The 16,175-nt window shown below is 42.6% G+C and overlaps 1 protein-coding gene and 2 pseudogenes across 3 annotated transcripts in view; all 3 read left to right on the top strand.

Moving 5' to 3' along the window:
- The window catches only part of LOC138673807 (translocation protein SEC63 homolog), a 77,915-nt pseudogene extending 67,558 nt beyond the window's left edge, over positions 1 to 10,357 (top strand).
- THSD4 (thrombospondin type 1 domain containing 4) overlaps positions 1 to 16,175 on the top strand; it is a 1,349,728-nt gene that overhangs the window by 1,228,486 nt on the left and 105,067 nt on the right. For all 3 annotated transcript variants that reach the window (XM_069765881.1, XM_069765882.1, XM_069765883.1), the window contains one exon: positions 13,760 to 13,935. In XM_069765881.1, the coding sequence (XP_069621982.1) occupies positions 13,760 to 13,935 (176 nt within the window). The remainder of the gene's footprint in view (positions 1 to 13,759; positions 13,936 to 16,175) is intronic.
- On the top strand, positions 10,359 to 11,754 carry LOC138673808 (translocation protein SEC63 homolog pseudogene; annotated as a pseudogene).

Raw genomic sequence — 16,175 nt, forward strand, 5'->3', positions numbered from 1 at the left:
TTCCATAAGCCTTCCACTTCCGGATGATGCTCCCAACAGTGGAAACAGGTAGGCCCAACTCCTTGGAAAGGGTTTTGTACCCCTTGCCAGCTTTGTGACCCTCCACGATCTTGTCTCTGATGGCCTTGGAATGCTCCATTGTCTTTCCCATGTTGACCATGTTTGAGTGCTGTTCTCAAGTTTGGGGAGGTGTTGTGAATTCTGTGGCTGAGTTCACTTCTGTGGTCACAAGTGGTATTGCAGTCTCTGGGCTTCCTCCCTCAGGTGTTTTGGTGAGCTCGTTGGCTGCCTTGCTATTTAGCTCCACCTGAGTCTGTCTTCCTTGCTCCTTGTCAATGTTCCAGTGTTGGATCTGAGCTACTGCATCTTTCCTTGGGCCTGCTGCTCTGCTAGATAAGTGCTTCTAGTTTGTTTTCTGTTTTTTCTGTCCAGCTTGCTATTAACTTTTGCTGGAAGCTCTGAGAAGCAAAGGGGTGCACCGCCGTGCTGTTAGTTCGGCACGGTGGGTCTTTATGCCCCTTTGCGTGGTTTTCGTTTTAGGGTTTTTTGTAGACTGCATAGTTCTCTTTGCTATCCTCGCTCTGTCTAGAATATCGGGCCTCACTTTGCTGAATCTATTTCATTCCTACGTTTGTCTTTTCATCTTGCTAACAGTCATTATATGTGGGGGGCTGCCTATTCCTTTGGGGTATTTCTCTGAGGTAAGTCAGGCTTGTATTTCTATCTTCAGGCTAGTCAGCTCCTCAGGCAGTGCCGAGTTGCATAGGTAGTGATAGGCGCAATCCACTGCTGCTTATAGTTGTGTGAGGATAGATCAGGTACTGCAGTCTACAGAGATTCCACGTCTCAGAGCTCGTCCTATTGTTTTTGGTTATTGCCAGATCTCTGTATGTGCGCTGATTACTGCACGCTGTGTTGCCTGATTGCCAGCCACAACAGTACAAGGAGCCATACCAATGATTCCCAATAGAGGGAAAAAAGAAATCCTGACATCATTTTTTTTTCTTAGCTCTGTCTTCAGTCTTTTTTTTCCCCTAGACATTAGAGTGCTTCAGGACACAGCTGTGGACATGGATATTCAGGCTCTGTGCTCCTCAATGGATAATCTCGTTGTAAATGTACAAAAGATTCAAGATACTATTGATCAGAAATCGATGCTAGAACCAAGAATTCCGATTCCTGATTTGTTTTTTGGTGACAGAACTAAGTTCCGGAGCTTCAGAAATAATTGTAAGCTATTTTTGGCCTTGAAACCTCATTCTTCTGGTAATCCTATTCAACAGGTTTTGATTATTATTTCTTTTTTGCGCGGCGACCCACAGGACTGGGCGTTTTCTCTTGCACCAGGAGATTCTGCATTGAGTAATGTTGATGCATTTTTCCAGGCGCTGGGATTGCTTTACGATGAGCCTAATTCAGTGGATCAGGCTGAGAAAAATCTGCTGGCTTTATGCCAGGGTCAGGATGATGTAGAAGTATATTGTCAGAAATTTAGGAAGTGGTCAGTACTCACTCTGTGGAATGAATCTGCACTAGCGGCTTTGTTCAGAAAGGGTCTCTCTGAAGCTCTTAAGGATGTAATGGTGGGATTTCCTATGCCTGCTGGTTTGAATGAGTCTATGTCCTTGGCCATTCAGATCGGTCGTCGCTTGCGCGAGCGTAAATCTGTGCACCATCTGGCGGTATTGTCTGAGAGTAAACCTGAGCCTATGCAGTGCGACAGGACTATGACTAAAGTAGAACGGCAAGAACACAGACGTCTGAACAGACTGTGTTTCTATTGTGGTGATTCTACTCATGCTATTTCTAATTGTCCTAAACGCACTAGGCGGTTCGATAGCTCTGCCGTTATTGGTATTGTACAGTCCAAATTCCTTTTGTCCATTACCTTAATGTGCTCTTTGTCATCGTATTCTGTCATGGCGTTTGTGGATTCAGGCGCTGCCCTGAATCTGATGGATTTGGATTATGCTAAACGTTGTGGATTTTTCTTGGAGCCTTTGCGGTGTCCTATTCCGTTGAGAGGAATTGATGCTACACCTTTGGCCAAGAATAAGCCTCAGTACTGGGCCCAGCTGACCATGTGCATGGCTCCTGCACATCAGGAAGTTATTCGCTTTCTGGTACTGCATAATTTGCATGATGTGGTCGTGTTGGGGTTGCCATGGCTACAAACCCATAATCCAGTATTGGATTGGAACTCTATGTCGGTAACCAGCTGGGGTTGTCAGGGAGTACATGGTGATGTTCCATTTTTGTCTATTTCGTCATCCATTCCTTCTGACATCCCAGAGTTCTTGTCGGACTTTCAGGATGTATTTGAAGAGTCCAAGTCTGATGCCCTACCTCCGCATAGGATTTGTGATTGTGCTATCGATTTGATTCCTGGTAGTAAATTCCCTAAGGGTCGTTTATTTAATTTGTCCGTACCTGAACACACCGCTATGCGCAGTTATGTGAAGGAGTCCCTGGAGAAGGGACATATTCGCCCATCGTCGTCACCATTGGGAGCAGGGTTCTTTTTTGTAGCCAAGAAGGATGGTTCGCTAAGACCGTGTATTGATTACCGCCTTCTTAATAAGATCACTGTTAAGTTTCAGTATCCCTTGCCATTGATTTCTGACTTGTTTGCTCAGATTAAGGGGGCTAGTTGGTTTACTAAGATTGATCTTCGTGGTGCGTATAATCTGGTGAGAATCAGGCAGGGAGATGAATGGAAAACGGCATTTAATACGCCCGAGGGTCATTTTGAGTATCTGGTGATGCCGTTCGGACTTGCCAATGCTCCATCTGTTTTTCAGTCTTTTATGCATGACATTTTCCGTGAGTATCTGGATAAATTCTTGATTGTTTACTTGGATGACATTTTGATCTTCTCAGATGATTGGGAGTCTCATGTGAAGCAAGTCAGAATGGTTTTCCAGGTACTGCGTGCTAATTCCTTGTTCGTGAAGGGATCAAAGTGTCTCTTCGGTGTGCAGAAAGTTTCATTTTTGGGGTTCATCTTTTCCCCTTCTACTATCGAGATGGATCCGGTTAAGGTTCAGGCCATCCAGGATTGGACTCAGCCGACATCTCTAAAAAGTCTGCAGAAATTCCTGGGCTTTGCTAATTTTTATCGTCGCTTCATCTGTAATTTTTCTAGCATTGCCAGATCATTGACCGATTTGACCAAGAAGGGTGCTGATTTGGTTAATTGGTCTTCTGCTGCCGTGGAAGCTTTTCAGGAGTTGAAGCGTCGTTTTTGCTGTGCCCCTGTGTTGTGTCAACCTGATGTTTCTCTTCCGTTCCAGGTCGAGGTTGATGCTTCTGAGTTTGGTGCAGGGGCGGTTTTGTCACAGAGAGGTTCTGGTTGCTCAGTGTTCAAACCATGTGCTTTCTTTTCCAGGAAATTTTCTGCTGCTGAGCGTAATTATGATGTGGGCAACCGAGAGTTGCTGGCCATGAAGTGGGCATTCGAGGAGTGGCGTCATTGGCTTGAGGGTGCTAAGCATCGCGTGGTGGTTTTGACTGATCATAAGAACCTTACTTATCTTGAGTCTGCCAAGCGCTTGAATCCTAGACAGGCCCGTTGGTCGTTATTTTTTGCTCGTTTTGATTTTGTGATTTCATACCTTCCGGGCTCTAAAAATGTGAAGGCGGATGCTCTGTCTAGGAGTTTTGTGCCCGACTCTCCGGGGTTATCTGAGCCGGCGAGTATCCTCAAGGAAGGAGTCATTGTGTCTGCCATCTCCCCTGATTTGCGGAGAGTGTTGCAGAAATTTCAGGCTAATAAACCTGATCGTTGTCCGGCCGAGAAACTGTTCGTCCCTGATAGGTGGACTAGTAAAGTTATCTCTGAACTTCATTGTTCGGTGCTGGCCGGTCATCCAGGAATCTTTGGTACCAGGGAGTTGGTTGCTAGATCCTTCTGGTGGCCGTCTCTGTCACGGGATGTGCGTGCTTTTGTGCAGTCCTGTGGAATTTGTGCTAGGGCTAAGCCCTGCTGTTCACGTGCCAGTGGGTTGCTTTTGCCCTTGCCGGTCCCGAAGAGGCCTTGGACACATATTTCGATGGATTTCATTTCTGACCTTCCCGTTTCTCAAAAAATGTCGGTCATTTGGGTGGTCTGTGATCGCTTTTCTAAAATGGTCCATCTGGTGCCCTTGGTTAAATTGCCTTCCTCCTCTGATTTGGTGCCTTTGTTCTTCCAGCATGTGGTTCGTTTACATGGCATTCCTGAGAATATTGTTTCTGACAGAGGTTCCCAGTTTGTCTCGAGGTTCTGGCGAGCCTTTTGTGGTAGGATGGGCATTGACCTATCTTTCTCCTCGGCCTTCCATCCTCAGACTAATGGCCAGACCGAACGAACCAATCAGACCTTGGAAACATATCTGAGATGTTTTGTTTCCGCTGACCAGGATGATTGGGTGTCATTTTTGCCGTTGGCTGAGTTCGCCCTTAATAATCGGGCCAGCTCGGCTACCTTGGTCTCTCCATTTTTCTGCAATTCTGGGTTCCATCCTCGTTTCTCTTCAGGACAGGTTGAGTCTTCGGACTGTCCTGGTGTGGATTCTGTGGTGGACAGGTTGCAGCAGATCTGGACTCAGGTAGTGGACAATTTGACCTTGTCCCAGGAGAAGGCTCAGCTTTTCGCTAATCGCAGACGCCGTGTGGGACCCCGACTTCGTGTTGGGGATCTGGTTTGGTTATCTTCTCGTCATATTCCTATGAAGGTTTCCTCTCCTAAATTTAAACCTCGTTTTATTGGTCCGTATAGGATTTCTGAGATTCTCAATCCGGTGTCTTTTCGTCTGACCCTCCCAGACTCCTTTTCCATACATAATGTATTCCATAGGTCGTTGTTGAGGAGATACGTGGCACCTATGGTTCCATCTGTGGAGCCTCCTGCCCCTGTTTTGGTGGAGGGGGAATTGGAGTATATTGTGGAGAAGATTTTGGATTCTCGTGTCTCTAGACGGAAACTCCAGTATCTGGTCAAATGGAAGGGTTATGCTCAGGAAGATAATTCCTGGGTTTTTGCCTCTGATGTCCATGCCCCAGATCTTGTTCGTGCCTTTCATGTGGCTCATCCTGGTCGGCCTGGGGGTTCTGGTGAGGGTTCGGTGACCCCTCCTCAAGGGGGGGGTACTGTTGTGAATTCTGTGGCTGAGTTCACTTCTGTGGTCACAAGTGGTATTGCAGTCTCTGGGCTTCCTCCCTCAGGTGTTTTGGTGAGCTCGTTGGCTGCCTTGCTATTTAGCTCCACCTGAGTCTGTCTTCCTTGCTCCTTGTCAATGTTCCAGTGTTGGATCTGAGCTACTGCATCTTTCCTTGGGCCTGCTGCTCTGCTAGATAAGTGCTTCTAGTTTGTTTTCTGTTTTTTCTGTCCAGCTTGCTATTAACTTTTGCTGGAAGCTCTGAGAGGCAAAGGGGTGCACCGCCGTGCTGTTAGTTCGGCACGGTGGGTCTTTTTGCCCCTTTGCGTGGTTTTCGTTTTAGGGTTTTTTGTAGACTGCATAGTTCTCTTTGCTATCCTCGCTCTGTCTAGAATATCGGGCCTCACTTTGCTGAATCTATTTCATTCCTACGTTTGTCTTTTCATCTTGCTAACAGTCATTATATGTGGGGGGCTGCCTATTCCTTTGGGGTATTTCTCTGAGGTAAGTCAGGCTTGTATTTCTATCTTCAGGCTAGTCAGCTCCTCAGGCAGTGCCGAGTTGCATAGGTAGTGATAGGCGCAATCCACTGCTGCTTATAGTTGTGTGAGGATAGATCAGGTACTGCAGTCTACAGAGATTCCACGTCTCAGAGCTCGTCCTATTGTTTTTGGTTATTGCCAGATCTCTGTATGTGCGCTGATTACTGCACGCTGTGTTGCCTGATTGCCAGCCATAACAGGGAGGGTCTTAAATAGTCAGAAAAGGCTGGGAAAAGAGATAATTATCCCAAACATGTGAAGCTCATTGTTCTTTGTGCCTGAACTACTTCTTAATACTTTAGGGGAACCAAACAGAATTCTGCTGGGTTGAGGGGTTGAATAATAAATGACCCTCTGAAAAAACTTTTCCCAATTTAAAAAAAAAAATAAACAAAGAAATAACATTCTTTTTTGCTGCAGAGCATTTCACACTTCCAGGCTGATCTACAGTCCAAATGTCACAATGCCAAGTTAATTCCAAATGTGTAAACCTGCTAAATCTGCAGGGGGTTGAATACTACTTGTAGGCACTGTATATGTTATAAAAAAGTCATCTTAGCCTACAATAATCAAGCTCTTACATGGCTCTATCAACGAAAAAATATAAAAGCTATAGCTCTCAGAATAGGATGATTTAAAAACTAAAGATTTTTTGAAAAATATGGTTTTAATGTGAAAAAGTTGCAATACATAAAAACCTATATACAGTAAATATGGCATTACTGTAGTGAACTTAAGAATAAAGATATCGTATTACGTTTACCACATGGTTTACAGCATAAAAAAGAACTATAATTTGTGAATTGCTTTTTTATTTTCATTTTGCCTAGAAAAAATGGAAATAGAAAGTAATAAAAAAATGCTATGTACTCCAAAATAGTACCAGTAAAAACTTCAACTCATCCTGCAATAACACAAGCCATCATATGGCTCTGTGGGTTTAAAAATGAAAAACTTGTAGGTCTCAAAACATGGCCATCCATAAACTATTCAGGGAAAATATGCATTTCAAAAGTAAAAAAGAGATCCTTCCCTTCTGAGCCCTGCCATGTCGCAAACAGCAGATTACGAACACAGATGTGGTATTGCTGTATTTGTAATTTAATTGTAACAAATTTTAGTGTCCTTTTTTCACCTATTAATCTAGGTGAAAATAAAAAAAATCTGATGTTAAAACAATATTTTAGTGGTGAAATTGTCTTTTTTATCTCTTTATGCATCAATGTCCTATGTGGTGTCAACATGTTTAATTGGGTTACTTTTGGGAGGTTCTGATGTTCTAATACCTACAGGACTTGGCTAATGTGATATGGCACAGAAACCATTCCAGCTAAATTTTTAATTCAAAATGGTGCTCCTTCACTTTTGAGTTTTGCAGTGGTCTCAAACCATAGTTTCTGACCAGATATTGGAGTTTACATACAGATTAAGAATCTATTTTCTACTGTTACCAATTGTGAAATTGAAAAATGTGGAGCTTAAACAACATCTTAGTGCAAAAAAATTTGCATGGTCCCATATTATACTATTCTGAGAAGCATTCATTGATTCCAGATGCTAATCACTTCCACAGATGATTTCCTCTTGGGGTGAAGTATCCAGAATGAGGTCACTTACGGGAGTTTTAAGCCAAATATAGGGTGTATCCAATTATGATACCACTAGAGGTCCTCTGATAACGAATATACAAGCTAGCTAGGAGAACATCTTACATCTATATAATGCTAAAACATAACCTTTAATGGACAAAGTCTAAAAGATCAAATGGATAATACAACAAAGTGATAAAGTGCAAAACTAGTGCTCATGTAACCAGTGCTCCATAAAAAAATGGTTTTATCTCACCAGATATGTAGTTTCCTTTGCGGGAGCATCCATATGTGTTTTGAGGGGGAGGGGGAAATAGTCTCTATACTACCCCAGTCGTGCCCCTGTGTGGCTCCCGCCCTGACAAGGGCAGTCCCCAAGTCAGGCTAATAAGTTGAACCCACCATGACCATGTAACCTTCCCTACGCGTTTCGTCTCCCATAGGGGAGATTCATCAGGGGAAAAGAGTATAAGAATTGTGGGATGTTTTTTCTTTGAAGAAGGGAGTCCCTGCGTCAGATGGTAACTCCCATGTCCGATGCTCCTAGTTGTGGGCACAGGACTATGGTAGGGTGAGATGCGGGACAATAGACTACCACTTAAATAGTTTCCAAGACATGCACAGCGTCCTACCTCATTTCCGCCCAAACACGTGCTTTGAATGACTGCTGCTGTCATCAGTGGTAATGGTGCTGTGTCGCTGTTATGCTTCCCTTTGAGACCTGTGTTGTTACCGGTATCTGGGACGCTTACTATTGCGCATGCGGCCCCTAGTGTGGTACGTAGAAAATATTCCGCCGGTTGCGATAATACTTCCGGCTCACGTTCCCTGGGTCGCATGCCAGTACGCATGCGGCACCCCATGGGCTAACACAGGTGCTGGCAAAAGACTGTGCTTTCACTACCGGTTCACGGTCCAAAGCTCTAGCCCGTGCATACCGGATGTGATGTTACCAGGTTTCTAGGCAACGTGTACAAGCCGTTGCTGCAGCTACACTGATGCCCCACGAAAAAGAGGTAAACTGAATTGACGTTCAAGCACCGGATGTGACGTTACGAAGTTTCTAAGCAACGTATACAAACAGTAGCTGCAAATACAATTCATCGATGCCCCACAAAAAGAGGTATACTGAATTAGCGAGCAGGCACCCGGTATAATGGCATATGTATCTCTCGGCAGCACATGTATATAAATACAAGCGCAAACCTAGAGACACAGATCTGCACATAGTAAATTACATACATGCAGCACCTTAATATATAGATGGGTACAGCTGTACAACAAAGCGCCACAATAGGCTGGTAATTGAGCTATAGATTGTAGCACTCAATTAAACACATACCTATTATTGTTTATATATAAAGCTTAAGTATACCGGGAATAAAGGGAATACGATTTGTACTAACTTACAGGAGTTTCTAAGGTTTTGGCACCTAAGCAACTCTTTAAATATGATATGGGGTCAGCTATCTATTCTAATAAAAATTGAGTGCCAAAAATAAATAGCACTCCTTCCCTTCCGAGCTCTGCCATTTGCCTAAATTGTAGTTACCAAACACATTATTATTATTATTATAAACAAAACTAACAATGGCAGACTGATACAGAGGGGAGATGACCCTGCCCTTGCGGGCTTACATTCTACAGGATTGTGGGGAAAGAGACAGTAGGTCGGGGGTTGTGGTTGCTCCGATGGTGTTGAGGTAGTCATGTGGTCATTAGAGGTTGTAAGCTTCTTTGAAGAGATGGGTTTTCAGGTTCCGTTTGAAGGATCCAAATGTGGTGGATAACCAGACTTGTTGGGGCACAGAATTCCAGATTCTGGGGGATATTCGGGAGAAGTCTTGGAGGCGATTGGGTGAGGAGCGAATAAGCGTGGAGGAGAGGAGGTGGTCTTGGGAGGACCGGAGATTAGGTGAGGGAAGATATTGAGAGATTAGTATGGAAATATACGGAGGAGAAAGGTTATGGATGGCTTTGTAGGTCAGTGTTAGTAGTTTAAACTGGATAGGCTTTGAAATTGGGAGCCAGTGAAGGGATTTGCAAAGAGGGGAAGCAGGAGTGTAGCAATGAGAAAGATTAATTAGTCGGGCAGCAGAATTAAGGACAGACAGGAGGGGTGTGAGAGTGTTAGAGGTTAGGCCGCAAAGGAGGTATCATATGGGGTATCCGCATACTTATGAGACATTTTACAACAACTAAGGTAATCTATTTTTCATTTTGACATTTTCCCCTTGCGCTTCTTCAGCCTGCTGGTCTTCAGCAGAGAAAGTAGACTGCTCCTTTTCAAACACTTCAGCCATGGTTTGTCTTTTAACTTTTGACTTGATCATTGGGGATGTAATGAATAGGTGTGTCAAGAAGGAGATGGTTGGGCCCATTGCAGGGTAACGGCCGTCGGTCGGTTGTTTTTTCTACTCTAGTGAGCTGTAAGGGACCCGTTGACAGGTAGTTTGCCTGCAAGGAGGAGGGAAAGGCAGCCTTGTCTGGGCAACAGTTCTAGTATGATGACAGTGGAAATACATTCCTGTACTTCCTGACCTCATTCGTAGGGCTGATTGTCTTTCCAGCCACATACAACCTGTGGCCCCATGACAGAACTCTGAACAAGCCCGACCAAAAAACATCTGTCATGTATATAGAAACTGTTTGTGGTATCAGCTAAAGGCTGTAAAGCCACAGCAGAATGTAATTCTGATTGCTAAGAAAATAGTATTGATGTTTGGATGGGTATAGTTTATATTGCTCGAATACAAAGTTTCCAAAACTGATAAAGAATACCAAGAATACAAAAAAAGTACCGAGTTCTTTCTCGGAATTTCCACCCTGAAAAAGGAGAAGATGAAGCTATATTTATGAAAATAGCCAATGCATATGAAGCTTTAACAGATGATGAGTTCTGGAGAAATTGGGAAATATATGGCAATCTCGATGGACCACAGGCTACACATTTTGGCATTATGTTGCCGGCATGGACTGTGGACCAGAAAAATTTGATGCTAGTGTTGCTGGTTTAGCTTTTATGGTCATTCTTCAAGTTGTTTTGGGTTCTTAGTTGTATTAATCAATCCAATATAGTGGAGGTCCTCCAACAGTTCAAATCATCCTTTTTGCAGTTGCCATTTATTGAAGAGGATCACTTAAGTTGAGTTTTGAACCACAAAAAGTTTAAAATCAAGACCATCCTGGACCTCGTTAGCATAAAGGAGTCAGATTGTCATCTGCTGTTCGGCTTTCTAGAGGATAGCAGTTATAAGGAGTTGGTGTTGGGGTTCTTGTCACATGTCACAATGTAGACATCTCACTCTACCCCTCCACCACATCTATCCATCAATGTCAATGGCTGCTCACTATCCCCAGTCCCACACGCCCGGTGCCTCGGGGTGATCCTCGACTCTGCCCTCTCTTTCAAGCCACATATCCAAGCCCTTGCCTCCTCCTGTCGTCTCAAACTCAAAAATATTTCCCGGATCCGTGCTTTCCTTGACCGCAACACTGCAAAAACGCTAGTGCATGCCCTTATCATCTCCCGCCTCGACTACTGCAACCTCCTACTCTCTGGACTCCCCTCTAGCACTCTGGCACCACTCCAATCCATCCTACACTCTGCTGCCCGACTAATCCACCTGTCCCCCCGCTATTCCCCAGCCTCTCCCCTGTGTCAAGCCCTTCACTGGCTTCCTATCGCCCAGAGACTCCAGTTCAAAACCCTCACACTGACATACAAAGCCATCCACAACCTGTCTCCTCCATACATCTGTGACATGGTCTCCCGGTACCTACCTACACGCGACCTCCGATCCTCCCAAGACCTCCTTCTCTACTCCCCTCTCATCTCTTCTTCCCATAACCGCATCCAAGACTTCTCCCGTGCTTCCCCCATACTCTGGAACTCTCTACCCCAACACATCAGACTTGCGCCTACCATAGAAACCTTCAAAAAGAACCTGAAGACTCATCTCTTCCGACAAGCCTACAGCCTGCAGTGATCCTCAACCTACTGAACAGCCGCACAGCCAGCTCTTCCCTCTCCTAGTGTATCCTCACCCACCCCCTGCAGACTGTGAGCCCTCGCGGGCAGGGTCCTCCCTCCTTATGTACTCGTGTGCCTTGTTATCTGCTCATGTTTAATGTAATTGTCTATATTTGCCCCGTATTCACATGTAAAGCGCCATGGAATAAATGGCGCTATAAAAATGTATAATAATAATAATAATAAATAATAAATAATGTAGATAAAGCCACAAGTGCTAGATGATGAAGACCGTAATAGCATTATGGTGGACTCCCTCTGTCCTTGTCACCCTTAAAAGACAAACCCTGGCGGAAGTGTTTGAGAAGGAGCAGTCTACTTGCTCTGTTGAAGACCAGCCGGTTGAAGAACCGCAAGGGGAAAATGGCAAAATAAAGAACAAAGGCTGGCAGCAGAAAAATAAAACTGCAAAGCAATCTACTTTTCCCATTAACTTTGCGAAATTTTTTTAAAAATGTCGCTAAATCAACATCTTAGTGAAATGTTTTTTAAATTTTCACTGCCCAACGCTATAAAATGTGAAGCACTTATAGGTTCAAAATGCTCAACTCACCTCTTGATGAAGTGTTTGAGGGGTGTAGTTTCCAAAATAGCATCTCTTTTGTTTTTTTTGCACCTGAAGAGCTCTTTAGTCATGATATATCATCCAGAGCCTACAGTATTACTTCCTAAACTGTGCTCCAAATGTCAAATAGTGCTAGTTTCTGAGGCCACTTTCAGGGGCTAAAGAAACATTTTCATAATTTTTTTTTTCATTTTTTGCACCCCAATAAAAGTTTTGTGAAGTGGCGGTTGGTTCAAAATGGTCATTATACTCTGATTTAGTTGAGGGTACAGTTTCCAAAATCTAATCATTTTTAGGGTGATGGGGTTTCTGCTCTTTTGGTTCCTCAGAGGCTCCTTAAATGTTACATGAGATCCACAATCTATTCCAGCTACAAATGTACTTGAAAAGTCATACAGCGCACATTCCATGTACCCAAACAGCTTTCACCCGTATATGGAGTATTAGCATACTCATGAGAAATTGTGCAACAAATTGTGGGATCCATTTTTTATTGTTATATTTGTGAAATAAAAAATTATTTGAGCCTAATGTAACATTTCTGTAGAAAAAATGTAATAATTTTTTCATTCCAATTTGTCTTAATCCCTATAAAGCAACTAAAGAGTTAATAAACTTTTTGAAAGTCATTTTATTACCTTGAGAGGTGCTATTTTCAAAATTGGGTATTGTTTGTTAATTTTTGACATGTCAGCCCCTAAAAAGTCATCTCAAAAGCAAATCTGTCCTTAATAAGATAAGTTTTGTAACTTCCATTGAAAAAAAAATGCTGCTAAACTCTCATCCTTTCAAACATCCTAACTAGAGATGAACAGATCTGACAGAATCCAAATTTGCTTCTTTGCACGAATTTTACCAGGAAATTTGATTTTCAGAGAAGCTATTCTCCGCAAATTTAATATCCCTATTTATGCTTTGGTGTCTGTCACCTCTCTGCTGCTCCAATTGCTCCCCACCAATTTACCAGTCCTCAATGCCTCCATTGCATCTCAGGCCTGGTGTTCACTCTATGACGGTGCTTATGACCACAATCAGGCCCTGGCATTAACTATGCACGCGTAGTGACTTCTAGTTCCTTCTTGCTTCTGGCCCTGCACTATTGTCCACAGTTGCTCGGTATAACAAAGGTATGGAGGACTGGACAGCAGGCAGAAGCAGAGGGGACATCCAGAGAGTTAAGTGGCCGTCAAAAGGTTAAAGATAAAAAAATACTCTCTTTACCGCTCACCTTTGCAGCCATCACTGTTGCTGTTTCTGCTGTTCGGTTTTCTGCACCTCTGTCTTGTCACATCTTGGTGTTTACTCTAGGCTGGGGCGTCTACCTTAGAATTGCATTTGGATCATGCACAGTAACATCAATGGCCTGCTTGTGGCTTGAAGCCGTGGCCTAAAATGAACACCTGGCCAGAGATGCAAAGTGACGAAGGTGCAAAGGATCGGACAGTGGGCAGATAGCAGTGAGGGCTTCTGGACTATCAATCCTAATTCTCTTGATTATTAGTTGGGGTCCCAGTTGACAGACCTGTATACACTTGTGTTGATTTTGAGCCAACCGCTTGAAGCTACTTTGAATTCTAAAAGGCAATGTATATTACCTGGCACTAGCAATAGACTACTAAATAATTTTTTTTTACATAGTCTTTATGAAGTATGAAGTCTTATTGTATTTCACAATTTTTTTCCACTTCTTATATTAGATACTTTGTTTTATCTCTGGCCATTGTTAACAGTTCTTTTTGAAGTTTCTTATTGTTTTATTGATGCATGTTTTGAAAGCACCTCAACAAGATTTTGCTAATGCTTTGTAGATAGGCTCCAATGTAATACTGTACTACTGTATGTTTCTCACAATGCTCACAGTGTAATATTATTTTTATTTCTCTGTCGGCTAGCTCTCCGCAGTAGATCTGGCAGATCAATCATCAATGGGAATTGGGCAATTGACAGACCTGGAAAATATGAAGGCGGAGGAACAATGTTCACATATAAGCGACCAAATGAAATATCAAGCACTGCAGGCGAATCATTTCTAGCGGAGGGACCAACAAATGAAATACTTGATGTCTATGTAAGTAAAACATAGATTTCACAGCTAGATAGTGATTGATCATTTATTGTTTATTCGATAGGCATTGCTTATGGTCACTGAAAGGACTTTGATGATATCTTGACAAGTTTTTATTGCTACTTGTGTAAAATTAGTGAAGAGCCCAAATCAGCTAATCCTAAAAATGCCTATGTTTTTGGCATAGAAATACTTTAATAAGTTAAAACTGTTTGTGATCACTCTACTCTCCTTAATGTGCAAGTCCACTATTAAACTACATTTTTAGAATGTCTCTACAGTGTATCCTAAAATTAAAAAAACATGTTTACATCCCCATTTACCCATGAAGAATGTCAAATCAGTTCTGCAGCCTATCATCTATTTCTGATTGGATGCAGCCTTCACTGTTTCTTCATAGTGGATGTCCATACATCAATTAATAATTCTTCTAAGTTTCTTTCTATCTTAAAGAGACTCTGTTATCACGTTTTTGTTACTTTGCATGCGAGCAGCATGACGTAGAGATCATGATTGAGAAGGTGTGTCACTTACTGGTCTGCTTGCTATTGTTTTGATAAAGCCTAGCCTTATTTGCAGACAGTTATCACTGAAATGGCTAGAAAACCTGCTACAATGTAATATTTGAAATTCATGAGTTCTGTCTATCACCACCCCACAGCTGATTGGCTAAGTTCTTGTAATGCACAATGTAGAAAATCAAAGCTGTGTACAGAAAGGTGTGTCCAGATCATTATTGAGAAGCCTGGTACATCCACAGAAGATAAAAACTAATACATTAAAACTACAGCAAGCACGCCAGTAAGTGACCAGAACACTTGAATCAAAGTCTCTGCCCCTACATCATGCTGCTCTCAGTTGGGACAACATAATTCTGATGACCAACTCCCTTTAAGTGCCTGTTTATGACCATTAAGCTGTATCTACTAGTGTTCCCTTTGTTACAGATATCATTGTCAGGTTTAGATTTTTATAAAATAATGCATCACTCAATGCAATTTTAGCAATAAAGAGAAGCAAAAACCTGATTAAAAAAGAATAAAAACATTTTTTTTCATTAAAATGACAGTTGGCTGGTATGCCTTGTGACATTACAGCCATCAACCAATGGCTAGCAATAGAGAAGGGTGCTGTGGCCTCTTCTGTCAGCTGATTGGTGAGAGCGTCCATAGTTGGACCCCATTAATTGGATATTGATAGACTATTTTAACTATCATATCTGTTGAAAAATATGTAAACAATTTAGATGAATGCACAAAAGTAAACTATGGCCTCAATTCATTAGACTAGTGTTTTGTAGTCCATTTTTAATGAGGGATGTGCAGGAATAAGGTGCTTCTAGTTCATTATGGGACGCATGTCACATAATGAATTCAGCGCCTCTTACAAGTGGTGTGTGCTATAGTTCTCCTTGCCAGGAATGGTACTCCATTCAGAGTAAGGCCGGGGTCACACTTGTGAGTTCAATGCGAGAAACTCGCATTAACACCCGGCACTCCCGCCAACACGTGGGAGCATTCATCTGCATAGAAATACATTCAGCTGCATACTCTGGTCCCGAGTGCCGGCGGCTGTGCCGTGTATTGATGCGAGAGGCTCGTGCTAGTTTCTCGCATTGCACTCGCAAGTCTGACCCCGGCCTAAGGTTCACTCTAGCTCCTTCCCATCTCTGCACTTTTTGGCAGAGCTAATAAAATTGGCATGAACACACCAAACGTTCCCTGTCCTGTCCTGGCTCCTTCCAACTCTGCCGATTATGGCGAAGCAGCTTGTAACAGCAGTGAAAATGCCAAAGTCACAAACTTTTTGCGCAATTCTTCTTTGCACAAAATGTTTCTATTATTATTATTCTACTATTCATTGCATTCTTTGCATTTTAAGTCAGTGTTTTGTCCTAAACACTTTGATGTAGCAGACTATATTTTTCTGTAGAAAAAAATTACATTTTCTTGATTTAAGAGAATGTTTAGAAATTTGTGTTTCACTTATCCGATACATAGAAAAATATAATGTGACATTTTGTTGCAAAAAGATATGAGTAGATTAATCCACCACAAATCAACTTCATGTTGAATTTTGTAAAATTTACAGCTCTCATCAAATTCAAATAATTAGCTGTTTGATTTGTGGGGATCACAAAAAAATAAAAAATAAAAGCTTGGACCATTTCAAGCATTGCTGAAGATTGCCTCAGCCAAAGAACAGGCTTATGACGCCAGGCACGACTGTGCAATCTTCCCCAT

Source organism: Ranitomeya imitator, chromosome 4 (genome assembly GCF_032444005.1).
Source record: "Ranitomeya imitator isolate aRanImi1 chromosome 4, aRanImi1.pri, whole genome shotgun sequence".
In the NCBI taxonomy this organism is placed as follows: Eukaryota; Metazoa; Chordata; class Amphibia; order Anura; family Dendrobatidae; genus Ranitomeya; species Ranitomeya imitator.